Source organism: Aspergillus lentulus, assembly GCF_001445615.1.
Source record: "Aspergillus lentulus DNA, contig: Alt01, strain: IFM 54703, whole genome shotgun sequence".
Taxonomy (NCBI): Eukaryota; Fungi; Ascomycota; class Eurotiomycetes; order Eurotiales; family Aspergillaceae; genus Aspergillus; species Aspergillus lentulus.
In genome coordinates this window covers 476957-504164 of record NW_028322123.1, presented here as the reverse complement: position 1 = coordinate 504164, position 27208 = coordinate 476957, and the positions used below count along the sequence as shown (strand labels likewise).

General features: G+C 52.1%; 11 protein-coding genes and 1 non-coding gene across 12 annotated transcripts; 4 read left to right on the top strand and 8 right to left on the bottom strand.

Annotated features, from left to right (window-relative positions):
• Positions 1-47: 47 nt before the first annotated feature.
• Positions 48-1750, bottom strand: ALT_0148 (glutamate decarboxylase; the record flags this gene model as incomplete). The annotated part of the gene is made up of 4 exons (XM_033561530.2): positions 48-162; positions 223-1388; positions 1434-1461; positions 1512-1750. The coding sequence occupies 4 exons, from the start codon at positions 1748-1750 to the stop codon at positions 48-50; spliced, it is 1548 nt and encodes a 515-aa protein (XP_033417421.2).
• Positions 1751-3112: 1362 nt separating this feature from the next.
• Positions 3113-4849, bottom strand: ALT_0147 (uncharacterized protein; the record flags this gene model as incomplete). The annotated part of the gene is made up of 3 exons (XM_033561531.2): positions 3113-4209; positions 4265-4689; positions 4761-4849. 3 exons carry the CDS (start codon positions 4847-4849, stop codon positions 3113-3115), a joined length of 1611 nt encoding a protein of 536 aa, XP_033417422.2.
• Positions 4850-6772: 1923 nt separating this feature from the next.
• Positions 6773-6844, bottom strand: ALT_t003. Its single transcript has one exon. It is a non-coding gene; the product is annotated as a tRNA-Arg (tRNA).
• A 2095-nt stretch (positions 6845-8939) lies between these two features.
• ALT_0146 (uncharacterized protein) lies at positions 8940-9704 on the top strand (the record flags this gene model as incomplete). The annotated part of the gene is made up of 2 exons (XM_033561532.1): positions 8940-9318; positions 9412-9704. 2 exons carry the CDS (start codon positions 8940-8942, stop codon positions 9702-9704), a joined length of 672 nt encoding a protein of 223 aa, XP_033417423.1.
• Positions 9705-11915: 2211 nt separating this feature from the next.
• On the top strand, positions 11916-13298 carry ALT_0145 (tryptophan synthase; the record flags this gene model as incomplete). The annotated part of the gene is made up of 1 exon (XM_033561533.2): positions 11916-13298. One exon carries the CDS (start codon positions 11916-11918, stop codon positions 13296-13298), a length of 1383 nt encoding a protein of 460 aa, XP_033417424.2.
• Positions 13299-13604: 306 nt separating this feature from the next.
• Positions 13605-14699, bottom strand: ALT_0144 (guanine nucleotide exchange factor SDO1; the record flags this gene model as incomplete). Its single annotated transcript, XM_033561534.2, has 2 exons — positions 13605-14572; positions 14633-14699. 2 exons carry the CDS (start codon positions 14697-14699, stop codon positions 13605-13607), a joined length of 1035 nt encoding a protein of 344 aa, XP_033417425.2.
• Positions 14700-15283: 584 nt separating this feature from the next.
• On the top strand, positions 15284-16969 carry cp3 (carboxypeptidase C PRC1; the record flags this gene model as incomplete). The annotated part of the gene is made up of 2 exons (XM_033561535.2): positions 15284-15749; positions 15804-16969. The coding sequence occupies 2 exons, from the start codon at positions 15284-15286 to the stop codon at positions 16967-16969; spliced, it is 1632 nt and encodes a 543-aa protein (XP_033417426.2).
• A 528-nt stretch (positions 16970-17497) lies between these two features.
• On the bottom strand, positions 17498-18311 carry ALT_0142 (40S ribosomal protein uS13; the record flags this gene model as incomplete). Its single annotated transcript, XM_033561536.1, has 3 exons — positions 17498-17795; positions 17924-18089; positions 18308-18311. 3 exons carry the CDS (start codon positions 18309-18311, stop codon positions 17498-17500), a joined length of 468 nt encoding a protein of 155 aa, XP_033417427.1.
• Positions 18312-19539: 1228 nt separating this feature from the next.
• On the top strand, positions 19540-22383 carry ALT_0141 (uncharacterized protein; the record flags this gene model as incomplete). Its single annotated transcript, XM_033561537.2, has 1 exon — positions 19540-22383. One exon carries the CDS (start codon positions 19540-19542, stop codon positions 22381-22383), a length of 2844 nt encoding a protein of 947 aa, XP_033417428.2.
• A 666-nt stretch (positions 22384-23049) lies between these two features.
• On the bottom strand, positions 23050-24076 carry ALT_0140 (peroxidase; the record flags this gene model as incomplete). Its single annotated transcript, XM_033561538.2, has 2 exons — positions 23050-23908; positions 23967-24076. 2 exons carry the CDS (start codon positions 24074-24076, stop codon positions 23050-23052), a joined length of 969 nt encoding a protein of 322 aa, XP_033417429.2.
• Positions 24077-25082: 1006 nt separating this feature from the next.
• On the bottom strand, positions 25083-25505 carry ALT_0139 (uncharacterized protein; the record flags this gene model as incomplete). The annotated part of the gene is made up of 1 exon (XM_033561539.2): positions 25083-25505. The coding sequence occupies one exon, from the start codon at positions 25503-25505 to the stop codon at positions 25083-25085; it is 423 nt and encodes a 140-aa protein (XP_033417430.2).
• Positions 25506-25865: 360 nt separating this feature from the next.
• On the bottom strand, positions 25866-27092 carry ALT_0138 (3-isopropylmalate dehydrogenase; the record flags this gene model as incomplete). Its single annotated transcript, XM_033561540.2, has 3 exons — positions 25866-26082; positions 26150-26567; positions 26621-27092. 3 exons carry the CDS (start codon positions 27090-27092, stop codon positions 25866-25868), a joined length of 1107 nt encoding a protein of 368 aa, XP_033417431.1.
• Between the last annotated feature and the right edge of the window lie 116 nt (positions 27093-27208).

The window sequence follows — 27208 nt, the reverse complement described above, 5'->3', positions numbered from 1 at the left end:
TATCATAGCACTATCTGTCGCTTCCTGCGCGATCCGAGTATCATCATCTAGCAAACGCCGTGTGTCTTGCTGGTCTTGCCCTGCAAGGAATGCTTCTCGTTCTTGTAGTGCGAGTGGTTGTGCTTGGACTTGTGCGAGTTAACCGCGTGCTTTTGCACATGTCTAGACAACATCACGTTAGTATAGCCCGGGTTGATGAAGGGTGTTAGTCAGTGTACTTACAGAGTATACTTCTCCAGCATCGCCTTATCCATATCGCTCAATGTCTTCAGCGCCAGCTTGATATCCGTCAGCAGAGCGTCGCACCGGTTCATGCTAAAGTCCTCGCGCACAACCACCCGCATCAGCTTCAGCTCGTTGCTGTGCGGCGCCATCGTGTACGCGGGCACGATCCACCCGCGCTCGCGCAGCTGGTGCGCCAGAGCGAACTCGTCGAACTGCTCATCGCGGTCGGACGGCAGGCGGAACGCCACGAGGGGCAGTCCGCGGCCGCGCCGCTGGCTCATGATGATGAAGCCCAGCTGCTCCAGCTGCTGCGCCAGGTAGTCGGCGATGCGCGTGATGTTGACCATGATCGAGCGGTAGCCGCGCTTGCCCAGCCGGATCATCTGGTAGTACTGGCCGATGACCTGCGAAGCGCCCTTGGAGAAGTTGAGGGTGAAACTGGCCTGCTCGGCGCCCAGGTAGTTGATGTTGAAGATCAGCTCCTTGGGCAGATATTCGGGGGAGCGCCAGACGACCCAGCCCACGCCGGGGTAGACAAGGCCGTACTTGTGGCCGGACACGTTGATGGAAACGACCTTTTCCAGCCGGAAGTCCCACAGCAGGTTAGGGTTGATGAACGGGACGACAAAGCCACCGCTGGCGGCGTCCACATGGATAGGAATGTCCAGGCCGCGCTCCACGAGGAGATCGTTGATCGCCTTGACGTCTTCGTACTCGCCGGTGTACGTGGTTCCCAGGATGGCGCAGATGCCGATGGTGTTCTCGTCGACCAGGTCGACGGCCTGCTTGGGGTCGATGACATAGCGGTCCTCGGTACAGTAGACGTAGCGCTCCTCCACGTCAAAGTACCGCGCGGCTTTCTCCCAGCAGACCTGCACAGCGCTGTTCATGATGATGTTAGGGCGGGTGGTGTCTTTGCCCTCGGCCTTGCGCTTGTTCTGCCACCGTCGCTTCATGGCCAGCGTGCCCAGCATGATGGCCTCGGACGAGCCAATGGTCGAGGTGCCCACGGGGTGCTCGTTGTCGCTGTCGATGGGGGCATTGAACAGCCGAGCGATCATGTTGACACACCGGTTCTGGATCTCGGCCGACTGGGGGTATTCTTCGTAATCGATAAAGTTCTTGCTGAAAGAGTCGGTCATGAGTTTCTCGGCTTCCTCTTCCTACTCCAATTAGCCTCAGCCTGCAAAGAGGTGTAGCCCGCATACCATGTACGTCGTGACAAAACTCGCCAAACTACACAGGGTCAACTATGCGCCACAGGACCATTTGAAAAGTAAACGTACTTGAGCATAGGATTTCCATCCAAACTAAGCTCATCCTTGATCATGCGGTAGGCGACTTCACGGGGCATCTCCTTCTCGGGCATCTCAGTCTGGGGCAGCTGCTCGGCCGCAAACCGAGTACCGTACACAGTGGAGTAGAAATCGTCGTCATCGGTGGTTTCAAGCTTGATAGAATCAACGCGTTTAACGAGGGGTTCGACATTTTCGCTGTCGCGCTTGACCGTAGCAAGGTGGACCATATTGGCGGTGGTATGCGGATGCAGATGCGGATGCAGGTACTTTGAACAGATGCAGAATGCAAGAGGAAATAGGTCAGATGCAGGAGTTGTAGGGGAAAGCAACGTATTAATATTTAGCTGCCTATTTTTGTATCTTAATAATTTGAGAGATCAGCATGGACCACCAGAGTAAACAAAACAGGGCGGGAACCAGAGATGGATCACTCTATGGTTGAGGACCGTCATTATTATCATCAGAGGGGGAAGAGGGGGTGGCTGTTAGACTAGTAGTGTTGCAGCTGTGTACGAGTGCTATGATAAGTGGCACCACAGCATCGGTGGATCGGATAATAGCATGCTGACATTGGATACTAGAGAAGCCCTTTAACCTGCTAAGTGAGTGAGAAGATATTCTCAGCCAGTCAACACGGCATCCGTCGAGCTGGAGAGCTGAGCATGTCTCATTGGATCCACCCCTCCACAGTCAATTATAAGTGCATCCTGATCGATGACCAAAATAGCAGGGTCAGAGTATCCAAAGCTTGAGAAAAGCTTGGCCAGGAGAGAGGGGCAAGGAACAAGTGGATAGACTGGGTCTCATCTCAGCCACAGCCACAGTCGAGGAGACAAAAACCGGTTGGAGGAGGGGAGCCGAGTCTCAAAGGCACAGTATTGACTAGTACTACCCTGTCTATGTGCAAATTGCGGAAACTGGACAGAATAAGGATGATCAAGAGAGTCGGAAGAAGATGGTGAGTCGATCCACGTCAGTATGGAGGGGATCGTGTTTGCTGCTCATTTCCAGCCACCAAGTGGGGTACTGTGATTGCAATGATGACAGTGGCATCAATAATAATAGTAGTATCACCCAATAAGTAGAAGAACTGATTGTAGATACTCCATAAGATAGTTCCACTGAGAGGATTGTGCAAATATCCACTGTTACCTAGACTATTACAATTCATATCAACTTATCATTCCCTCCACTGACTCCATTTCCATATCGCAATGAGCGGTGTATACCTTATAGGAGACGTACGGTGAGAACTTCCATTAACATTAACTTGTATCAATCTCAAAACAGTCGAGGGCTAAAGACCCCCAGCAGTAATCAATCAGTCAAAGCAACTCAGACCAATGCCTCCAGCCCAGACCCGTTGGTATCTTGTCCCATCCATATCATACACAGCCGGATGATGCACTGGCCCGACTCAATGCATCACTCATCATCTGTTTTCATACAAACAAAAAATTCGAATCTGTATCCTTTATTTTTCGTTGCGTTTTTGTCTTTTGTCTTTAATTTCTTCGGCAATCTTCTGTCGCGTCCTGTATACTTTTCTATAGGTGTATAAGAAATATTTGACGAGGCAAGGTAAGCGATCAAGTACCCTTGACCTTGCGCTTGATCCATGACCAGAAGCCACTCTTGCGCTTGTCAGCCTTGGCGGCTTCGGCCTTAGCTGCCTCTTGAGCCTTGTCAACGGCCGTTTGTGCCTCCTCGTGCGACTTCTTGCCCTCGGCGGTCTCCGGCTGCTGGGTCTCCTTTGCAGCCGCCTCTTCTCCCCGTGGAGTTTCGGTGGGGACCTGATCCTGAGTCTCAGGCTGAGTCTCCTTGGGTTCAGCTTCTGTCTTATCGGCGCCTTCGGGGGCAGGGGCCGGCGAAGCAGCCGACTTTCCTCTCATGGCGGCGGCCGCGGCAACGGCAGCGACGTTAGGTTTGGCCTTTGTGGGAGTCTCCGGGGTCGTCTGGACGGGCGCGGTCTCCTGGGCCTTTTCCTTGGCCTTCTCCTCAGGCTCTTGCTGGGGCGCCTTGGCCGCGGGGACCTGTCCCTCGCCGGTAAAAGCTTGGATGCTCTCTTTAGCCTCCTGCTTCTGCCTGGCCTCCGCGTCGGCTTCGCTTCCTGCACCTGCGGCAGCAACTGCAGCGGGAACGACAGGGGACGTGGTGGAGGCAGCAGCCTGGGCAGCCGAAGGAGCGGTGGTCGGGGCGACAGCTTCTGCGGGCTCAACCTTCTGAGGAATTTCAGCAGGCTTGTCCGTGGATTCGGCACCAAGTCCCGGGACAACCAGGGGTTGCACGGTAGACTGGCTTGGCACCTCGGTTTGCAAATCCGCAGCTTTGGTCCCTGTGGCGGCGGGGCCGGTTTCAGAGTCCTCGACCTTGGCCATCTTGGGAGGCTTGTGGTCCTCGTCCTTGTGGAAGAGGCTGCTCTCGTATGGGCGCTTTGCATGGCCCGTCAGATCTACACTCTCGGATGGAGATGTGGCTGTCGGTTCCGCCGCAGCGGTCTCCTTCTCCTTGAGTCTCTCGGGCAGTGTTGTTTCCGCCGGCGCCTCCGACACTGGAGCGCTGGCGTCTGTGACGACCGGTACGGGAGCGGCGGCCTCGGTGGCAGTCGTTTCGGGAATGGTGCTTTCAGGGGCTGTCGTAGGAGCCGTCAACTGGGATTCTTTGGCGACAGTGTCGGGCAATACGGCTGGAGATTGCGTCAGCCTAGCTGCCTCGCTTCCAAGACCAAGAGAAACACCTACCTTGTCCCTCACCATCTCCTGCGTCCAACGATCCGACCAGACCCGCCTTCGACGCCTGGGTCTTACCGACAGCACCCTGCAGGGTGTTCTCATTCGCTTCGGATTCGGCAGCTGCTCCTGTATCCGGCAAGGAAGACGGCATGCGGAGTTCACGCCCCTCTCCGCCACCCGGATGCTCTGCCAACGAGAACCTCTTGGCGGTGCCGGGGCCCGAAACCTGCTCTACTTCCTCGTTGGACGAGTCACCATTCTCAGTGGTCTCCGCGGTTGACGTGCCTTCTGCGCCTGTGCTCGCGGCAACTGTCTCGGAGGCCTGAGGCGGGGCAGCGGAGGGGACATTGATAGCAGTGCCGGGGGCGAGGCTTTCGGTGGTTTCGCCTTCACCTTCGCCCTTGACAACGTCTTCAACTTGGTGACCGGGGGTTCTATCAATAATTGACTACGGTCAGTACTGTTGCGAGTCCTGAGAGGAACCGAGGGATTTGCGCCAACTTACACAGGCTCTTGGACGGTGGGTGCCTTCTTCGCTGTGCCGCCACCGCCCTTACCCTTGCCCTTCTTTCCCTTTCCACCTTTCTTGGGCATGGTGATTAGAGTCCTTGACCTGTGGGACGTTGGGGGACAATGTCAGAAAAATATGCCACCAAGGGCGGAGTTAGGAGTGCAGTCGGTGTCGAAAAAAGGACAGCAGTACTTACTGTCTTGTGCGGCGCGATAAGAGACGAAGATCGAGAGATAGATGGCGCGAATCCCAGCTGAATATCGATCTTAGGGTAGGGAGTTGTTGACAACACTGAGGAAGGCGACGGCGATTCTGGTATGTTTGGTTCGTCTCTTCGGGATGCTAATCGACATCGGGGAAGGTTAATCCGGGTGCTGAGGCAATCGCGCATTGCAATGGTTTGGTACTCACTCAGAATCAATCCACCTCGAGAGTTAGCTGTGCAGATATCAGTGTCGGATTCAATTGAACTACTAGCAGTAGAGATGGTCCTGTAGTGGATCGGAGTTCAGTGCGCTGGAAGATGAGAGAATGTTCAAAGGCAACAGTCACATGAGCTGCGTCGCAAGCACCCACTACCCATGGGCCGAGGACTTTCTATTCGTAGGTCGCTACAGTATATTATTCGTAGGTCCTTGCAGTAGTGATGATAATCTTGCTTATTCTGGCTACCGTATCAGCGAGGGGATGGCCGGTCTCAGCCACGGTTCAATCTGGGTCCGAAACAGCTCTCCCTGCTGGTGACGCATTTGAAATCTTTTAAGATTATTATAGAAACAGCTTAGTCAATTGCTTGCTGATCATGATTAATGTCATTCTTCCTTCTTGGTTCTGATTCCGTAAGTCTTGAACGATGAGTATCTATAAGCTATGCAGTCCATGCTTGCTGTGTTCGAGAGAAGGATCAAACCGACGACAGCCAAGCCGTTTCCGGTGATCGCGGGTCGTGTGCCTGCAGCTGCTCAAGGGGTTTAGGGCGGTTTCACTCCCAGCCCTAGCAGCGGATCAACCTTGTTCCGAACGCCCGATCAACTGCCTATTTCGGATGGACATGGTTGCATTATGAGATGGAAAATCAACATCAACATTAAACGTGATATGCTTGACGACTAGCTAGAAAGGTGAGATGACCATGTCATTGCTTATAGTTGTATGTATAGCCTTGAAAAAAATCTACCTCCTAACTGAGTAGAACGCAATCTGGAGCGTAATGTGCTAACCACTGGCTGCTTCCGGAGGTCGTACATATTTGACAGGTGAGTCTTCTTCTGGACTTTAACACTGGAGCTGGGTGAGTATGCTTTCAGTCTTTGTCCGGGTACTGGCAAGGGAAACCTGGACGAATATGACTTGTCCACGTGAGATATGGAAATTGGGGACATAGACACGAATGGAAGAATATATACAGCCGTCCTAGTGAACACAACAAACATAGAAACCATCCATGGGGATCTAGACCCCGACTACATGGCTCAATAAACTATCCTGTCATCAAAAGTATGGCCTGCCACATGGTCAACATCATAGAGAGCATCCCCAAAGGATAAGTGCAAGGTAGGCTCGAGCAAAGCGCCCTTCTATAAACGTCATCTTGTAAAGCCTCCCTCCGCACGCCGGCTGAAGATAGGACTGGCTCTGCATTCTTGACGTATGAATGCCCGAAATAAGGCATCCATAGCAGAAGAAGCAATTACGAGGAGATCTCCGAGAGTTCTAGAAAGGCAAATGTCGTGGCCCGTCCTGTATCCCGTATGTACTTCTCTACAAGGCAGTTCAGCAATGCTGGGCTGACATCATGCATAGCAGTTAACGACGCCAATGCTCTCATTAAGTCATTTCTGGCCTGGCTTGTGCACAGCTGCAATGCAAGGCTTTACGTCAAGGGTATCCAACATCAGTAGTGAAATTCATACTTTGGAATCCCTCCTGCACGTTGACGAACTTGATTGAAATAATAAGCTTTCTCAGCAAATTAAAAAGTACTCCCGTAGAAAGTAAAAAAATTTTGACCTACGCAGGATTCGAACCTGCAATCTCTTGATCCGTAGTCAAGCGCCTTACCATTGGGCCAGCAGGCCTTGCTGATGAAAGAATGGACTTCTATTCAGCCACATCAGTCTGCAGAAACACACTCACCGGAAACGCCGTGCCGAGTGGGGCACTCGGCAGGCATGAAATCGCTCACTCCGGTGGAGAGGACATTATGGCCCTCCCAACTCCCATCCAACTGATTCGCTGCTTCTGGATTACCTCCGTCAACTATGACGGAACGGCCGACGGAGTACGTTACGAACTTACGCCCGGTATCTACATAATTTACCTGAAGGGATTATCCTGGACGAGACTTTTTGCCCCCGCCTTGTTCGCTAACGTTGTACGTGCAAGGTCGCGATCGCACACGTCGGGGGGTTTTGAATCCAGAACAAACGCCCAGAGTGCAGAGTACAGCGAGATGATGTATGTCGCATTTTGATCCCGGTGGCAATCAGGATCCTTTAGATCAAGATGGTAGGTTGGTTGGTGGTGGCTCTCAGACCGGTCGTCTTGGCCGTAATTCTGGAATTGTTCGCTGCAGGACGGGCGACTACAAGGAGTGCGCCAGCCTATTACATACCGCCGCAGGGGCCCGCGGAAGTATCCAGTCGTCTACAGAGGTTCTCTTACGTACTCGGCGCTACAGTACCCATCTAATCCTCATATGTGAGGTATTTTCTCTGACACTTAATTATGTACCGTTATCGAGTATAAGGTACTCTGTTTAATACGTCTGTGCAGAGAATAGAATGACACTTGTCAATCAATCCGCTTGCCACCACTCTTGCACTCAGACGGTTACAGGGTCACATACCAATGTTACCTTCCCTCCTGGCACAGAGGAGAACTGGAATGCTTGGCAAGAAGTGGCCGTGTTTGTACCATGAATTGACCTATATGAACTGACTCGAGGAGAAGTTAACCCTTGGTTCAGAAGTGGTTGACTGGTTGAGGAGAAATGCGGTACTCCCATAAAGGTTAACTTCGTGCGAGATTTCGTGCGAGATAGGAACACACGGCACGCTTGGTTTTTGGCCACCCATGGAAGAGCTCGGATTGACATCGGCTTCCATGGGCCGACCAGCGAATGGAGTAATCTCATTTCTCACCTCGCAATTTCAACAAAACTCAGAGAACTGGAAGTTGGGGTTGCATCTCCAAGGTATCACAGTAGTCACCTCCCTAGGCTACCTTGGATAGTTATCATGAAGGCTGTCAAGAAGGTTGACGAGCTCTGATCTCTTTTAAACCTACGGCTCATACTCGTAGGTACGGAGTGAACTACAATTCCATCGCTTGGGGCGTTTATGATCCAACCCGTCAGACGCACAGAGCCATGGCCAAGTGGGTTTCGCTGAATTCCCCCACCCTCTCAGAACAGCGCACTTCCAACGCCCCGACTCCCAGGAAGTTTCCAGCTGCAGTAAGATTGCGAGAACAAATAAGAATCACAGACTAATTGCATAGGTATTCGTCCTCTGTGCTCCTCGTTTTGCCTCCCCACATTTTCTAGTAATTCTGTAATCTACAGATACTCCGTACGGAAAAGGCGGACTAAATACGGCCGGTGTGCCTTTCTCTCTCTCTCCTGCCCTCACCGGATTAGGTCCCGAGATGTTACGCCTTCAGTCCCACGGCTTATCTGCGCCAGAACTGATGGTAACTATTACCTATTTAATAATGCTCACAGTCTATCTCTATTTAATTAATTAATCTGCTCAGTTCCCGTATGTTACTCAACCTACCTTAGTCTAGTATCTATGATTCCATAGAATCTATCCAGTGCATCGTACCCGCCTCTCCATCTACATCTCCATAATCTCTCCTCCTTCCGTCTTTTCCCCTTCTCTCTCCCTCTTCTTCCCCTCCATTACCTTTTCTTTTTTCCCTTCCTGGAGTTTGCCTCTCCTGCCCTAGTCCAGCCTCATATAATCAAATGATGAACCAAAGGTCTCTTACTACAGTCGATCGTAGTTTGTGCTTGCACACCCTCCCGCGCATCCGTGCCCTCTCCGGGACTGGTCTGCATTGAGGCGCTATAGAGCAACTACTACTATTCTCAACACCTATTTACAACACCTCACTACACCAATCCCTTCCTTACGACATACTCTACAGTTCCTGGCACTTTCTGTCACAATGAACTTCAAAGACAAGTTCAAAAAGGTGTTCCACCGAAATTCCAATGGCCACTCGAGTTCGAAGTCCAATAGCAACTCCAAATCGAAATCGAACGGAAATGGCAGTCGCAATGGGATCAAGATCGAGTACTACAAACGCGGTGAAATCCCGCCGTCCAAATTCCGCGGCCCATTCGATCCTGAACACCAAAAGAGATTGGCCGCCTGGTCATTCGAGGCGGCGCAGGCTGAGCGCCCCCGCGCATTAGACCCCCCACTGTCTCCTTGTACAACATTATCGCAGTACTTGAACCCGCGTCATGGCGAGAGCGAGGACGAAGGCGTGGCTCCAGACCAGATCTGCGAGACAGCACCCCCAGAGGTGGGATTGCTCGACTGTAAGTGGCTATTACCTCCTTTCCACACGTACCCTCTGTTCATGCTGGTGCAATCCCAAGCATACACGTAACGACGTTCTGACCAACGACCAGCTTCCGCCACTGTTTCCCACCACGAGTATGCTCCGGGTCGACAGGAAGAATCTTCGGGTTCGTCGTCTTCTACAGCCGTCGAATCGAGCAGCTATAGTGATTCGACGATGACTTTGTACTCTGATGATGCTCGAATGGATTCCATTGCGCAAATCAAGGAATCGGTACGGTACACCTCGCCGATCCTTCGCGCCGTGTCACCACCGCCGCCAACATCCATAAAGGGTACTTTGATGCCTTTTTCGCCAGATGATCTGACTCGAGCGTTGAACGCCGTTCAGATCTGCTCATAATGTACCTTGACCAACTGCCATTCTTCTCTGTCCAGCGGACGAATCCTCTTGTCAATTGTCGACTGTCCTTTATGTTCGACGACTTTTTTGCTCCCGCACTGGTGTGCGAATTCCCTTCAACCTACCTTACTTTCACCGGAGACCTCGAATGCCTGGCCGTTTTTCTAGGTCTTGTTTTTCAAAATTCAGTATGATGCAGATATGCACGGTGTGCTTTTAGAGAGGAACGGCGTTTATCTTGCATGCTCCCAACCGTCTCACGCCGTGTAGGCGTACGGTTGGAGCAATCTTTTAGTCATTGCGATTGAGCGAATACCCGTAATGGACATCTTCGAGCCCGTCTCATTTGCCGTGCTGGGATTGACTGACTTCCTTCGCGGTTTTAACGGCCAGATGCGATATTGTATTGTATGTGAGACGTTGGATGAATCAAATGCAAACTTATTCAAAACAGAAAGATCTTCTTTACATCTGCCTAGAGTAGATAATGCTAGTTTTCCGGGTGCACTGAACAAAAGTACGGTCTTAAAACAAAACCTCTTTTGCGTAGCAAGTGGCACGGGGAAAGGACCTCCGGGACACCATCAGACCATCTCCGTCGCCATCTCCATCCACTCTGTTTTGAACCGACTATTGGATTCCCTAACTATCTATCTCATACCTTCAATTGTCGAGTCAGTCAGTATCCACGCCTTATCACCTGCCAAGACAATAGTGCCACAAATGAAACCCATCTCGCTCCAACTAGCGTCACAGAATATCGAGTGGATTCGAGATCAAGAGTCAAGTCTATCTATCCACAGCAGGAGGAAAATGAGGTGAACAAGAAGTTTCAGCCAAACCTTCCAACGGAGAACCTGACTGGGCTGATCGTGGTAGATAAACTTTGGGATTTGAAATCTAAAATAACTTTGCTGGATCAGAGATCCGGATGCTTCTTCCTGCCACCGGCGGTCTACGCAGACGGGGATGACGGATGGTGCGTCCGGATCTTGGGTTCGCAGCTTTGCGACTCACCTCGTGTCGGTGACGGAAGATCGCCCTCGAACTGGTCTCGGTGTTGTTGTTGATGATGGATAGATCGAACCTCCACGCCGATCATTCTGTCGGTAGTTTCCCTGCATCTATATTTGGTACGTCAGAGGCGGGCCAGACTATCGGGACCCATCAACATTGACAGGTGAAGAAGACAATATTGGATTGTTTGAAGGGGTCACTCATTGTTGCGGTTCTAGAATCACTTATGATCTAAGGAGTTGTTGCCCAAGTACGGAAGTACCTATGAGTTGATTCATCACATCGCTGTCGAAAAAGCAACGAAGCTTTTGAAGCAATCACAGGCTTCACAGCTACTCCTCGACAACCCAGTACCCACATCGCTGGGAATCACATCGATCTAACCACACACACACGATATGATTCCTTGACGATCGGGTCGATTTTCCTCGTTCCCCCCGGCTCCGACAACCTGGTCAACCCTCAACACAATGACAATGTCGTACCCAACCGCCTGGGTCTCGTACTTTCGTCCTGCGAAGCCTGAAGATAGAGCGCTTCCGCAGCTGCTACATGGCTGCAGGGTTGAGCTGTCAAAAGCACAGGCGAATCACACCGCAAGTTGCCACAGTACAAAGTGGTCTAGTCTGCGTTCATCGGTCCCAGCTTCCAGGTTCCGGATGTCGTACCCTGGTCAGTTTGCGCGTGGTGCGTCGTCCTGCTCAGGCGAATGTGGCCAGTGAGGACATTCTACTCGGAGCTTCCTCCATGAAGTACGTGTGGATTGTGATGGATTGAACAAACGCGAGCACCCTGTGCAGATCCTTGCTAGGAGTGTCCCTGTTTCATGGTTTTCAAGAGGAACGCATGGATAGGATTCCTGGGCCTCCTTGAGCATTTTGGCTCCTGGTTCGTGACGTTACTGCGACGAGCCTGCGGGCCTGGTGGAGTCGGGTTCGATATGTCTATGGTCTCGCTGTGTCTTTCAAAAGTACCCAAGCTCGATGGACATCCTCTTGACCGACTGACAACTTTTGCAACGCTTGGCTGCCTGGTGGGGGTACTTAGGTCTGTGTGAGATTGAGGTGCCCTGGGGTATAAATGCCTGGACGGCAATGAGTCTCTCAATACCTGTTTGAGAACTAACATCTCATTCTCTTCTCTACCGTCTTGTCTATTCCTGGTTGCATCCCTGATATTGCACATCTGTTGACCATGATTATTCCGACCAGCTTCAAGCCTTCTCTGACAAGAATCAGAAGCAAGAGACGCAACAAGAGGGTCAAAAATGGAGATACTCACTCGATGTGTCCAGCATGTCTCTATCATCTCAGCATTATACAAGGGAGGACGGCCGTCCCTTCCACGCTACTTCTCCATGATGTACAGCTCGCGACACCTTTAGAGTCAGATCGTCTGATCAACGGAGAGACGCTTGACAATACTGCAGCATGGGAAACAAGTCCTCTTCCCTCCCTGCCAATCCTCTTGTCTCCAACCAGATTCGGCACCTTTGGCGGTCGCTTTGCTCCCGAGTCCCAGATGGACGCCTTGCAGGAGCTCACATTGGCGTTCGACCGTCTCATCTCCGACTACGGCTTCTGGAAAGAGTTCCTAAGCTTCCCCGGTATCCGTCCTAGCCCACTTCGGTTCGCAGAAAACCTCACGCGCATCGCTGGCGGTGCGAATATCTGGCTCAAGCGGGAAGATCTCAACCAACATGGAAGTCACAATATCCGCAGCATCGTCGGTCAAGCCCTGCTCGCACGGCGGCTAGGAAAGACCGAAGTCGTCATGGAGTGCGGCTCGGCCAGGCACGGTATAGTCTGCGCGGCGACCTGCGCACGCTTGAATATGAAGTGCACCATCCTCATGGGGAGTCGGGACGCAACAAATCAGAAGGACAGCGTGGACATGATCAGAAAACTCGGAGCCACAGTGCTCACTGCAGACATGGGCGCGCCTTCGGGTCGCGGGACCCTCCGAGCTGCAGTCAACGAGGCCCTTCGGTACTCTGTCGCCCATCTCAGCACCACATACCACATCATGAGCGGCCCTATCGGTCCCCACCCGCTTCCAACCATCACACGCACCTTCCAGTCTATTCTTGGCGAGGAGATCAAAACGCAGTTCGGCAGCGCCAGCGGTGACCGGCTGCCGGATGCCCTCGTCTCCCCCATCGGACCAGGCAGTGCTGCCGTCGGCATGTTCTACCCGTTCATCGAACACCCATCAGTGAAACTGCTCGGCATCGAGGCGGCAGACGCAGCTCCTCTATCCAACGGTGACCTCGGCGTCCTACACGGTTGCCGCACCTATCTCCTCCAGGACGAGCATGGCCAGATCCTCGATTCGAGCTCGATATCCCCCGATCTCGACTTTCCCAGCGTTGGTCCTGAACTGGCACACTGGAAGGAGACGGCCAGGGTGGAATATGTTGCTGTGACGGATGCTGAGGCCTTGCGGGGTGCGGACATTCTTCGGAGTCAGGAGGGGATTGTCTCGGCAGCGATGACGGGGTATGCGGTTGAGAGGACAATTCGGCTTGCGAGGGAACTTGGGCCGGGGAAGGATGTTGTCTTGCTTGTGGCGGGATGATCTGTTCTTTCTTGTGGTCTGTTGTGGTTTTCGTTCCTCTGGCGCTGTAGTGTTACTGTACTATTCCCAGATTGAGTATGCAACTGCGTGTCTTCTAACACTACCACTCATATTTACCCATAGTCAAATACTTCCAGAAACATTGACTGTTCAATCTCTATAATGCTATTCTTTGACTAATCATTACATAGCCCTGTCATCGCTCGTAACAGACATCAAGTGAAACATGCAGGATATATACTTTTAGTTGACTCTAAAGACAGTAATCATTGATTGGGCGGAGGGATGTCACGGAGAAGGGAAGCCTCAATCCTCATGGGTAACCGCCATGTCCAACACTTCGACTCGACCTCTTCCGCGAGTCTCGGTGCCAATGAAGTCGTTCAACCCCTTGAAGGCGCCTGGCTCAGCGAACCCCACCACTTCCCACTCATCACCGCCAACCACTTCTTGACTCTCCACCGACTCAATGTAGCTCATGATCTTGTCCTTGACGTTGGTTGGGGCTTTCACAGCAGGCGCCGTCTCCGCGTCCGAGCCACCAGCTTCCACATCGGAGTCCTGCTGCCGCGCAGCCTTCCCCTTACCACCCTTTCCACCCTTCTTATTATTCTTCGCCCCGCCAGACGGTGCCTCCTTCTCCTTGTTCGCCCCAGGCGCCGCAGCAGCTTTGACAGACTGCTTCAGCAGCGCCACAGGACAAGTGACACGGAGTCGCATCCGAGCCCGCATTACAGGAATAGGCTGCCACGCAATCAACGCCTTCATAGCCTCCAGCGCCTGACTCTTCGCCGACTTATTGGGCGTCACGCCTGTCCAAAGCGGCTTCCGCGGCTGCGCCGGCCCATTCTCATCCCCTGCCCCGTTCCCGTTCCCATTCCCCTCCTGCTGCATCTGCTGCTGCCCGCTCGCCGAGCTCAACTGGTCCAGCGCCTTGGAAATCATTCCCGGCGTGTACACCCGTTTCGTGTTGGGGTCAACTAAGCGCCCGGAGACGATGTCGAGGACTTCCTTCCCCACCCGCTCCAGCATCTCCTTGCGCTCACGCTCGCCGACCTGCACTTCGCCTTTGCGGAGGATCTCCTGGCGGATTTCGTCGGTTGATACGTTTGAGCCGAAGGCTTTTGTTAGTTCGGCGGAGGGGGCGGTTTGGGCTTTTGAGACGGAGAGGAAGATTGTGGGGACTTGGAGGACATTGTCGAGGTCTTTTTCGGCGCCGGAGCGGTATTCTAGGAGTTTGTTTTTGTAGCACGCGAGTTCGAATCTCTTCTTGCCTGTTTGTAGGATTAGTGATGATTCAGTATGCTTTTATCTGAAGGGGAGATGGAATGAACCCTTTTTTAATCGGACGATTGATACATTGGTAAATTTGATCTGATTGGAGGGTTGATTGATAGGCATTCTGTCTATGTTCTCTGAGCCTCCTGGGCTCTCTGCAATCGAAACTTAAACAATATTAATCTATGAGATCGAAATAAATGTGGCTGTTCGTGATGAAAAAAGTCATGTAGTCCCTCCAAAAATGCGACTATCCCCAATGTACCTACTAAAAATGCGATGACGCTGGTCTCATGCCGCCCTCGTGACTCAGCGGCAGGTGACCCGGCATGTGACTGGTTCTCCGCACAAGGCACCGCGCTCTGAGTGGCTGCCTCCGTACCTTGCTATCAGTGCTGCTGATTCAGTCGTCATTGGCCCTGCCCATCAAGCTTCACCTCTCGTCCATCCATCCGCCATCTCCTCTCCTCTTCTCTTCATCTATCTTCAAGCCAGTCGAGTGTTCATCAACTGTTTTAGCAATTTGTGCTTTGTTTATCTGTGAATCGTACGTTGCCAACCATCACTGTGCTCTCTCCATCCCACTGATACGGTACTGATAAGCTCGCTGCTCAGGTCATCCCCCATCCCCAGGGTACTCTATCATCCATCCTCCCATCCATCATCAATACACATCCCGGGTGGATCTGGAAACGAATTAAGTCATCATGAGAGTTCTTCCAGCTACATTGCTGGTCGGAGCGGCCACTGCGGCTGCTCCTCCCTTCCAGCAGATCCTCGGATTGCCCAAGAAGGGTGCCGACACACTGGCCAAGCCTCTTCATGACTTCCAAGAGCAGCTCAAGACCCTGTCTGGTGAGGCTCGTCATCTGTGGGATGAGGTTGCTAGCCACTTCCCTAACAGCATGGATCATAACCCTGTCTTCTCGCTGCCTAAGAAGCACACCCGTCGTCCTGACTCCCACTGGGACCACATCGTCCGCGGTGCTGATGTCCAGAGTGTCTGGGTCACTGGAGCTAGCGGCGAGAAGGAGCGGGAGATCGATGGCAAGCTCGAGGCTTATGATCTGAGAGTCAAGAAGACCGATCCTAGTGCTCTCGGTATCGATCCTGGTGTGAAGCAGTACACTGGTTATCTTGACGATAACGAGAATGACAAGCACCTGTTTTACTGTGAGTTTCACTTTGATTTCTCGGCCTTGCATGGCTGAATGCTAACTTTCAAAGGGTTCTTCGAGTCCCGTAATGACCCCAAGAACGACCCCGTTGTGCTGTGGCTCAACGGCGGTCCTGGCTGTTCTTCCCTTACTGGATTGTTCCTGGAGCTTGGCCCCAGCAGCATCAACGAGAAGATCAAGCCCGTCTACAATGACTTTGCCTGGAACTCCAACGCTTCCGTCATCTTCCTCGACCAGCCCGTCAATGTCGGCTATTCTTACAGTGGCGCTGCTGTTAGCGACACCGTTGCTGCAGGCAAGGATGTTTACGCCCTCCTTACCCTCTTTTTCAAGCAATTCCCCGAATATGCCAAGCAGGACTTCCACATTGCTGGAGAGTCGTACGCTGGTCACTACATCCCAGTATTTGCCTCTGAGATCCTGTCTCACAAGAAGCGCAACATCAACCTGAAGTCCGTCCTCATTGGCAATGGTCTCACCGATGGTTTGACTCAGTATGACTACTACCGGCCCATGGCTTGCGGTGAGGGTGGTTATCCTGCTGTCCTGGACGAAGCCAGCTGCCAATCTATGGATAACGCTCTGCCTCGTTGCAAGTCGATGATTGAGTCTTGCTACAACACAGAGAGTTCCTGGATTTGCGTCCCTGCTTCGATTTACTGCAACAACGCCCTCCTTGGTCCTTACCAGAGAACCGGCCAGAACGTCTACGATATTCGTGGCAAGTGTGAGGATACGAGTAACCTGTGCTACAAGGGCATGGGCTATGTTAGCGAGTACCTGAACAAGCGTGAAGTCCGCGAAGCTGTCGGTGCCGAAGTCGATGGCTACGAATCCTGCAACTTTGACATCAACCGCAACTTCCTCTTCCACGGTGACTGGATGAAGCCGTATCACCGCCTGGTTCCTGGCCTTCTTGAGCAGATTCCCGTCCTGATTTACGCCGGTGACGCGGACTTCATTTGCAACTGGCTCGGTAACAAGGCCTGGACCGAGGCTCTCGAGTGGCCTGGACAGAAGGAGTATGCACCTCTTCCTTTGAAGGATCTGGTCATCGAGGAGAATGAACACAAGGGCAAGAAGATTGGCCAGATCAAGTCTCACGGCAACTTCACCTTCATGCGTCTCTACGGTGCTGGACACATGGTTCCCATGGACCAGCCCGAGGCCAGTCTTGAATTCTTCAACCGCTGGCTTGGAGGTGAATGGTTCTAGACATCGTTTTTCGTTGCTATACTGGAAACATGCTGGCTTTTTGATTATATCGCAGTCTTTTTTGGATAGTGTTGTCTGTGCGGATATTGCATAACCCAATTTTATTTATAAACGATGCTCAGGATTGTATGGCTCAGTTGAGAAGGCGATATATATACTATACTTTATAGAAAGATGGCAGCTTTTCTCAGACCGGTAAAGATCATTTAAGTATTGGAGTCCTTGTACGTGACGCACGCCTACTCGAACTACGGAAGTACAATGGAACGGTACGGCGAAATCATTACCACCACGTAGGTAGGTCCATAGAATACCAGCTATGCCGAGTCATAACGTGAAAGGAAAAAGGAGTGATTTTGATCTGTTCATTTCATATTGGTATGATTTCTTTCGCTTTTGTTGGGGCCCGTGTCGTTTTTAAATCAACACCAGATCAAGTCCAGAGTCCCACGAGGATTCGTAACCACACACCAACATAGTCCCACCAAATCCACTCCAGCGGAAAACAAAAAAGACATCCGTAATGGTTTAGCCCTTCTTCTTGCTGACACCGACGGTGCGTCCACGGCGGCCGGTAGTCTTGGTGTGCTGACCACGGACACGGAGACCCCAGTAGTGACGCAGACCACGGTGGGAGCGGATCTTCTTCAGGCGCTCGAGATCCTCACGGAGCTTGCTGTCCAGACCGTTGGACAGAACCTGGGAGTCCTTGCCATCGACGATGTCGCGCTGTCTGTTGAGGAACCAGCTGGGGATCTTGTACTGGGTGGGGTTCTGGAGGATGGTGACGATACGCTCGAGTTCTTCGGTGGTGAGCTCACCAGCGCTGTGATTCAAGTCAACTTCTGTCATCGTAGTGAAACTCTTTCAAGTCGATTCATTCGCTCTCCTCGTGTCCACACCAACACCACCGACTTGTAGATGTCCTAAGAAGAAAAAAAGATTGAAACCTACCGCTTGCTCAGATCAACATCGGCCTTCTTGCAAACCAAGTTGGAGTAACGACGGCCGACACCCTTGATCTGGGTCAAGGCGTACATGATCTTCTGCTTGCCGTCAACATTGGTGTTGAGCAGACGCAAGATGTACTGGAAGTTCGTCTTCTCGCCGGACACGAGCGCTGTAGAATCGAGAAAAAAAATCAAGTCAGCCTCTTGTTCTCTCCGTCATTTCTGAATTTTTATCGTCTCCGAAAAGCATCCTCCGATGGAGCAATTTTCAACGGTCTTGAAACCCGTCTCTCATTTCCATCATTTGCAACCACTTTTCCGAACCAAATAATCGAGGAAATAGCAATGTGCGAACAAAAGGGAGTCCGGGAATATGGGATGAACGTACACATGATGGGCGATGGCGCGACGGGACTCGCGATTGATTGTCGACAGCAAGAGGGATGAAGGAGAGGTGAAATCGAGGGCGCCTTCCATGACTTTGCTCGCTCCCGTTGTGGGATCGGGTAAGCAGTGGTCTAGCCTGATTGGGTAAAGCCCGCTTAAGGGCTCGCTTGTCGAAGCCGCTAAACTCAACAGGGATAAATTACCTGTTCTTCGCATTAGATCTGGCACGTGACTTGGCATGTATGTGTATTGTATCAGATGTACTGGCGATTGTCGGTCTTTGTCTTCATTCAGAGATCCTATGTCTGCCATTTAGAGGATTGTCGTATGTCTTTGAGACCTTCATGGACTCTTCTGAGTGATGGTTCTAGACCTCTTGCAGTGCTTTTCTTGCTCGTCTTTTTCTCGATGAAAATGTGTATCAATCTGATGAAAGAGATGTCTTCAAGAGGCACCTTACGACAGAGCGAGATTTCCTTGTAGAAACAGCAGATGCTCTTTGATCTCATATCGTGTGCTAATTTGATGTGATCCCATTTGTGCAGGCCCTTCCATCTGCCATATAACTGACATTCGCAACCATGTAGCATGTTCGCAGCTCCATCGTCCACTTCGCTGGGTTAGAGTTTAGCGCGGATCGTCGCAACAGCCATTATGTTCTCCATCTTTGTTGAGTTTGCTGGAATGTCTGTTCTAGACACAATCAAGACCTTCGAAACCTGGACAAAGGGCCTGTCACCATGATGGTGATTGATTTGAAACAGTCCTTTGACTCGATCCTCCTACCCCGTCGCTTGTTGACTGGCCATGGCAGCCTGGCAATCTGCACACCTTCTTTTAGTAGAGGTTGCTTTCTGCTCAACTGTTGGAGAAACAGACGTGGAGAGCTCTGCAACCAGGATTGATAGCCAAGTATTCGGTCCTCATTGCCGAGAATATGGGTATTCTTTCCACGTCTGACTTGTTCTATGCTCTATCTTTGTCTACCATCAAGTCGCCATGAGGTCCTTTGTCTCCAGTCTCTGAATGAATGGCAATATGTCTCGAAAGACGAGACTCTACTGCGTACTTAAATCGTCTCATTCTCCTCGACCTGCTCCTGTTTGTTCCAACTTGTATCGTTTCATCCCTATCTCCCTGTTCCTTGCCATACAATTGTTTACTTTGCGCAATTTGTCCCTACAATAGTGTTCTAGCACTCATCTTCAACAGTTCACTCTACTTACAACCACAATGAGCTCACCGGCGGAGCATTCGTCCGGCGAATCTTCTCATGGCCACAACTGGCCGAACCCTGCCCTTCGCCACCCCAGGTTCAATCTCGCCGAGATGCCTGATCCACCCCCAAGCTGGAAGTTCCTTGGGGAGTCTGCGGACGTTGTCCTCCGTACGCGCAAATACGTACGCGAGCAAATGGTAGCTATGCTGGACTTTTACAGCTGGGGAATCGACACGGGAATGCCATCGCGGTTGACCAATTTGAGAATTCTGCAAGCTCTGTGGAAGATCTTTTATTACACGGCAGACTATCACCGACCTCGATCTTTCAGAGACCTTCTAGACTTTGAAGGCAAAGATGGTGGCCCGAGACTGTTGTCTTGCGAGATCGACCATCCCTCTCTCCTGCCCATCAGCAGATACTACCCTGATCCCCCGGCGCTGGACGGCACCACGCAACCCGACTTTGTCAGACCGGCGAATGCTGCAGCGAATATTCCCGATATCTACCTTGAGCGAATGAACAAGCCCAGTCGTGACTTGGACATGTCCGAAGCAGAAACACTAGGGTCAAGCCCGCCCGCGATGGGCGCGTTGAACCTTGGGGGTAATGGCAATACTGCTGCATTTCAAAACAATAACCTGACAACGGCCGTGGTTAGTGCAGCAGCTGGACCACTCGCAAACCCAACCCTTACAGCCCCTGCGAACCCAACGGGCGTCTTTATACCCGCACCCGCTCCTTCTGCGGTCGTTCGCGTGCCTGCTCACATGGCTCGAGCAATCATCGAGGACGTTGAAAAAGTCGTCATGAAATATGCCTACTTGGAGCTTGAGCGAGACGCCAGCGCTGCTCCACAGACCGTCGCCCGGCCATATCTTACTGCTCTGGATGAAAGAGACATATCGAAAGCCATTGTTGGACTGTACCATGCAAATGCTCAAGTGCGGCTCTCGTTGGACCCGCACGACCCTACCAGAACGATTATCGATCCCACCGGCAATGACTACCCCTGCCGAGGCAGAGGCCCTATCTGGAAAAATAACTCGAGCACCATCGACAGTTTGATTGTTGTGGGCAAATTGCTCGATGCTGGGTCCACGGTTATCGATCGTAAGAGGGCTGGATGGGAGACCCGCTTCGGTGCACTGGAGCGAGCCTTTATCGAGGCCACTGATGTCAATTGGGATGTTCTCTCCCTGGATGAAAATTCAGAAATGAGAGACCACTTCTGGGAAGTCGTTCAGGAGCACGTAGCAGGCGTCCAGCCTGGATTGCTCAGCCCTTTGTGGACTGTCTGGTCTGATTGCGCGGGGCACTTTGACCAGTTCCACTTCACCTACCGAGAAGCAGTTGCGCCTTGTCAATGTACCGGGCAGGCTGCCACTGTTCAAGCACATACCAAAACCTTCGTGGCGCCCGACCTGCATCCTGGTGATATGCATGGGGTGTCCATGACCGAGGTGATGGCCCGTCCGTTCGCGCCTCTTCTTCATGCGGATTGTACGGCATGCAACGCTCCACAATCTGTAACCATCGAGAGAAGATTCGACACTCTTCCCCTGCGCATGGTAGTGGGACTTGACGAGCAGGTTTCAATCAAAAACCACACCAAGGACATCACCTTCGACTTTTGCGATGGAGATGGTCAGCTGCAAAAGGCCACGTACCGTTGGTTGGGAGGCATTTATTACAAGGATTACCGGTATCGCGTGTTTTGGACGGACACTAAGAGAGGAGAGACCGACCATGGCTTCCTCAAGATGTATGACAGCACGATGAACGCGGGCCTGATCATCGGCGATATTCCACCGGCCCATAGGGATGAGAGAGTACCTCCGGAATGGTGGAGAAACACCTCGGTGCCATTCCTCGTTTACGAACGAGTCATGGACCCGGAGCCCGAAGTATTCAGTCTTGCGTATCACTCGTTGCTTGACATGATGAAGGTGAAAATGGAGGGCAAACTAGTTGCCCAGGAGCATACGCCCTGGACCAGAGCCGAACCTGCGCTCCCCACGCAGTCACCTCCCTGGGACCGAATCTTGCCCAACGCAGACCGCTTCAAGCTTGCAGCAGATGGTGTTACAGAGGAACAGGAACAGAGTATAACTGTGCGAAGTCAGACTTCCGTCAGCTCGGCTGGCCACTCGTCAGGCCGCTCGTCCGGCCCTGATCTACCCTCCGCTCCAACGTCAGTCAGATCTTCTATGCGAGTATCACCCGTTCCAACAGGGATGAAGCAGGCTGCATACACGCAGGCTCCCACCACATACACTTCTGCGATACCAGCCACCGTCGGGCCGTTCGTCTCGACTTTTGCAATGGCGCAACCTGTAGGCGTGAACCCGTTCGAGATCAACCCACCAATGAACACGACTAGCCTATTCAGCGGCTTCAATCGCAGAAGCAACAGCCCGCAGAACCCCTTCAGCAATTTCGCCAATTTCACAAACACGCTCGTGATGCAGCCTACCGGCGACCCCAGCGCAATGTCGATTTCGCCCACGCAGCAATTCTTCTGGATCCCATCTGCGTCGAACAGCCCCGAAAAACAGAGAACAGGGCAGACAGGTCAGCCATCACCGGAGATGATGGCGGGATTCGCGGTGTGTGGTGCCTTGCAGCCAATTTATATGCGTGTGTCGCCAAAGCGAGCCATCGAAGAAGTGCATGACAATAGCGACAACAACAATCGCAGCGAAGGCAACAATGTCAACGGTACCGACAAGGGCGATGGTGACAATGGTGCCACGGCAGACACTACGATGAAACCACCCCCGAGAAAAAGAGCACGAACTCGGGCTGAACGGACCGAAAGAGTCGGCACCAGGAGAAGCACAAGGCTCAGTATATGAATTTAAGTGAGGTTTTGCTTGTTCTATTTTGCTTTGGGTTGGAGTTTGCTAGCTTGTTGCAGCTTGCTTACATGGTTGATGATTTGATTTGGGTCAACAATCTGTTATTTGCCATATTGAGTTCTTGAATTTCATAGTACGGTTTCACCCGAGATGATAGTCAAAAATAGACAATTCATCTGTAGCGGATTGGATTTCAACAAGGTACATGCATACTGTGGCTACACTGCACACAGGCCACCAAAGTCAACTGTCAACAATCGACACCCGTCTCTAGGCCGAGGAACATTCCCAAGTAGATCAAGCCATGCTGATAATGCTATGAATAATAAAAATCTCGACGACCAATGAATTATAAATTCTAGCGAAGCGGAGGTGCCGTTGATGCCGTTTGTCTGTGCGGCTGCAGGGATACTTTCTTCCCCGCATTTACTCTCCCCTTTCCCCGGGTATATTAGTACTGAAGATCTTCTTTCTATCCTACACGAATAGTTTCCTCTTCTTATGAGAAAAGACGACTCGATTTGCTTTGGAGCAAAATCAAACATGGTATTGTATGCGTCTAATCTATACATGTACATGCACCCGTGATCTAGTTATCTAGTCCGATCCTGTATCCACAAAAAGGAAGATTCTAAAATATTGACAGGCAGAGAAAGAAAAGGATTATAGCTTAGCCCGAGGGCATCCACCCTGCGACGCCGCCACAGGGCAACCGCCGTGAGCCCCCTTCGCCGGCCCAGTGGGGTGATTGCTCTTCTTCGGCGCAGAGATGTACCCGCCCTTGACGTTATCGGCGTTGATGACACGGTCGTTCTCATCACGCTTGATCCCCAGCTCCATCAACTTGGCAAACGCCTTGGCGAAATGATCGAAGAATAGGTCCTTGTCGGCCGCGTACTTCTCCACCCACACGCGGAACGCAGGGTCCGTCTTGAGCGCGATATCCGTTGGCAGCATCATGAGCGGCTCGTCGCCCTCCTCCGCGTCCGGATCCACATACACAAACTGGCTAATCCCGTTCGGCAGCGTCTTCGGCTTCCAGTCCAGCTTCAGCAGCAGGTTGAAGAACTGGTTCGAGAACCGTGTCGGGTTGTTCACCCAGGGACCCTGGAACCCACTGCGGTCGATGTGGCAGCGGCCGAGGTTATGTCCGCCTGCTAGCGCGACGATCTCCTGGTCGTTGAAGCCCATCCGGTAGAAGACAGCGCGGAGGTGCTCGGCGCCCTGTGCGGCGTCGGGCAGGCGGCCGCGCGGGGGAACCTTGGAGTCGTCGACGAGGTCCGTCCGGCCGGGCTTCCAGACAATCTTGGGGCCGCCCAGCGCTTCGATGGCGACCACGCCGGCTAGTGTCCACAGATCGGCGTATGTGATCCAGGGGTGTTTCTCCTTGACGGGCTCGAGGAAGGCCCGGCCGTGCTGGAGGCCGGCGTTGGCGGGGTCGCCGCCTTCGGCTTCGTAGCGCATGCCTGCGCCGTTGGAGCCGCCGGTGTCGGTTTCGAGGTCATATGTGCCTGCGGAGTGCCTGGTAGCGGAGAAGTGTCAGTGGCGAGTGTGCCGGAAAGGAGAGAAAGAAAACGAACCATGCCAGTCGTACGAATACGGGACCTGCGCTGCCATCGTCATAGTCGGGTTTCTTCAACTGAGCAATGATGTCCTTGCGGACGGCGTCATAATCCCCGGCTCTGCTCATTTCGGCGGATTGTGTTCTTTCCGGGGTATCGATAGGTGGGTCAACACTGAACAGCCTCTTCAGGTCAAACACGGAACTCAAAAAAAGAGAGACAGAACACTATGGGTATCGAGAGTCAAAAGGAAAAGAATGTACAATGAAGGGGAGAAAAGAAGGTCAAAGGTCACTGAGCCTGGGAGGCGTCGACTCTTTTTCTTGTCAGTTGTCGCACATGAAGGACAAAAGGGAGTGGATCCGCGGGCCGAATCAGTGCAAAGATTCTGGCCGATAAGTGTTCAGATGCCGAGGTCCATTTCATTTGGTCCCAGAAGGAATGATCTGATATATCTGCTTGATTACTGGCTTTTCCTTCGCGGGATCTGGACCGGATTCTGGAAACATCTGGGGAAGCATCGCGACATTTTCCTCGCGCAGCTGATCGTCCGGCTGTAACGGAGTATGCTGTACTCTATCGCGTCAGTATTGGAAGATCAGTGACTACCGTGGATAACAACCAGAATGAGACTACAGGTAGAAATTCCTTTGGTGATTAGTTTGATATCATCATTGTCGGATGATGCCTGTGAGTTCTGCCAGGGGTGTGCTGGGAATCCCGATCCGAAACTTTTTGCGTGATTCAACCTCGGAACTTTGATTCCGCCTTGAGAACGCACAAGTCACTTCTATCTATCTACCTGCAGAGGATATGGCGATTCGATTCAATTCAGCAATTGACCGTCTATATGAATACTGATGGTCAAATAGTGCATTTACTGAGATGTGACAATCTCCAAATGGAATATTCACCCCATGGCTGATTTTGCCACGGAGTCGTCCACCATCAAAATTTATCGGCCAATTACGGACGACAGGGGAACATTGCCACGTGAAATTGATGTTGTTTTGCAGATGTCCAAATTCCAGCGATGAAAGCTTAAAGCATCAAAAAGATTGCGTTGATGTCACCGGGATACTCAAAACTCATCCTCGGTCGCATCTGCTGCTCCTATCCCCATCTTGAGATTCCTCACTGCTTGCCCATAACCAACTCCCTCCTTATCGCCTTATTCACCACCTCCAGATCCCGCACTCTCTTGCTCCACCGCAAATTGACCGCATCCGCGCGCTTCACCAGCTCGCCAAACTCCCTACGCATCCATTCCCTGTCACTTTTCAGCCGTCGCGTCAGCCGCGCATACCGCTTTACCTTTTGCTCCAGCATCCGGCGGTGCGACACCTCTGTTCCCTTGATGATGTCGATGACGCTCTCGATGGAGGCTGTATGTTCATCGCTCAGAGTGCCGTTTTCGATGTGTCTTGAGATACAGATGAAGGTTGCTGTGATGTCGGTGGCGATGGAGCAGAGGAGGGTGCGTTTGGAGGAGCTGTCTAGGTTCGGGAGGGTTTGGAGGCGGGAGATGTAGGATGTGTGTCTATTGTCTTTGGGCATTTCGTAGTAATTGAATGGTTGGAATTGTAGAGGACTGCGAGATTGTAGAAGGTAGGTGAGATGGATGTAGGTATAGTCATGGCTTATATTATTCCTTAACAGATTGTTTAATCCAGCATCTTTTGTTTTTTCTCATAACTCAGTATGATAAGCCATGCAAAACAATATAACCGATGTTTGAACTCTGAGGAGATGTCTTTGTTCACTCCCGTCACTTGATTGCGCCCATTGTTCTGGTGAATCAGACCTGAGGCTCAAGCTTCACCTCACTATTGGGGAAAAGAGTCTAGACTCAAGGAGTTTTCTTTCTTTGAATCTGTCATAACCTGATCTCAGTCTGGCTGACACGCCCATCAAAGCTTATGAACTACTCTGCAGCGCAGCAACAATTGCATCCCCAACTTCATTCGTCCCCGATTTCCCTCCCAGATCAGGGGTGCGGATCCCAGCATCCAAAACACCCTGCACTGCCTTTTCGATCTGCTGCGCCTCGGCCTCCATGTCTAACGAATAGCGGAACATGAGTGCCACGCAGAGGATCATGGCGACGGGGTTGGCGATGTTCTGGCCCGCGATTCTGCAGATGATTGTCAACTTGCTTCATAGTGAAACCTGAAAATCAGGAAACGAGGGAAGGAACGTACGTCGGGGCAGATCCATGTGTCGGCTCGTACAGACCATTCGTTCTCTTTCTAGTCTCACTGGGTAGCCCATCGAGACTGGCGCTGGGAAGCACGCCCAATGTCCCGACGATGGAACCGGCCTGGTCAGAAATCATGTCGCCGAATGTATTGTCGGCCAGGATGACGCCGTTCAAGGCGCGCGGGTTAGTCGCTAGAATCAGTGACGCTGAGTCCGCCAGCTGGTGCACGAGCTTCACCTGGGGATACTCGGTAGTCATCGTCTTTTCAACGACGCGCCGCCAGAGCCGCGAAGAGGCCAGTACATTGGCTTTGTCCAGCGAGATGACGGGCCATGGGGGGTTATGACGGAGTGCAATCTCCGCAGAGAGACGGGTGATGCGTTGGATCTCGCGTTCGCTATAGCCCCATTCGTCCATTGCTGAAATAACAGAGTCAGTCCTGAAAGCATACTGCTTGTAAGTGACGACATACCGTAGTCTTCTTCTTCAATCTTCTTCCCGAAATACGCTCCTCCGCAGTTCTCTCGCACAACGACGAAATCTACACCCTCGATCACTTCCTGGCGGAATGGGCTAAACTCCTTCGCGATCGACGCACTCGGCGAGCTGGCCGAGCACGGTCTGAGATTCGCGTAGATGTCCATTGCCTTGCGCAGCTGCAGCAGGCCTCCCTCCGGCCCGTCAAGACCACGACGGATATGGTCCCATTTTGGACCCCCGACAGCTGCGAAGAGCACGGCGTCGGATTCCAGAGCTGCCTTTTTGACTTCTTCTGTGACGGATTTCCCGTGTGCGTCGATGCTGCAGCCCCCGATGAGCTCTTGCCGGAGGTTGAACTTCCTGTGTTCATTCTCAAAGACCTTTAGCACCTTGACCGCTTCGGTCATGACCTCGGGGCCGATCCCATCGCCCGGAAGGACGAGGATGTTGTAAGTAGTCGCCATCTCTTTCATCGAGTGATATCAGACAAGTGCAAGGATTGATCAATGTTCAACGCAATACCATCGACTGGATTCAGAGCTTGATGAGATCATGGAAAACGTGTACCCTGTTTACAAAG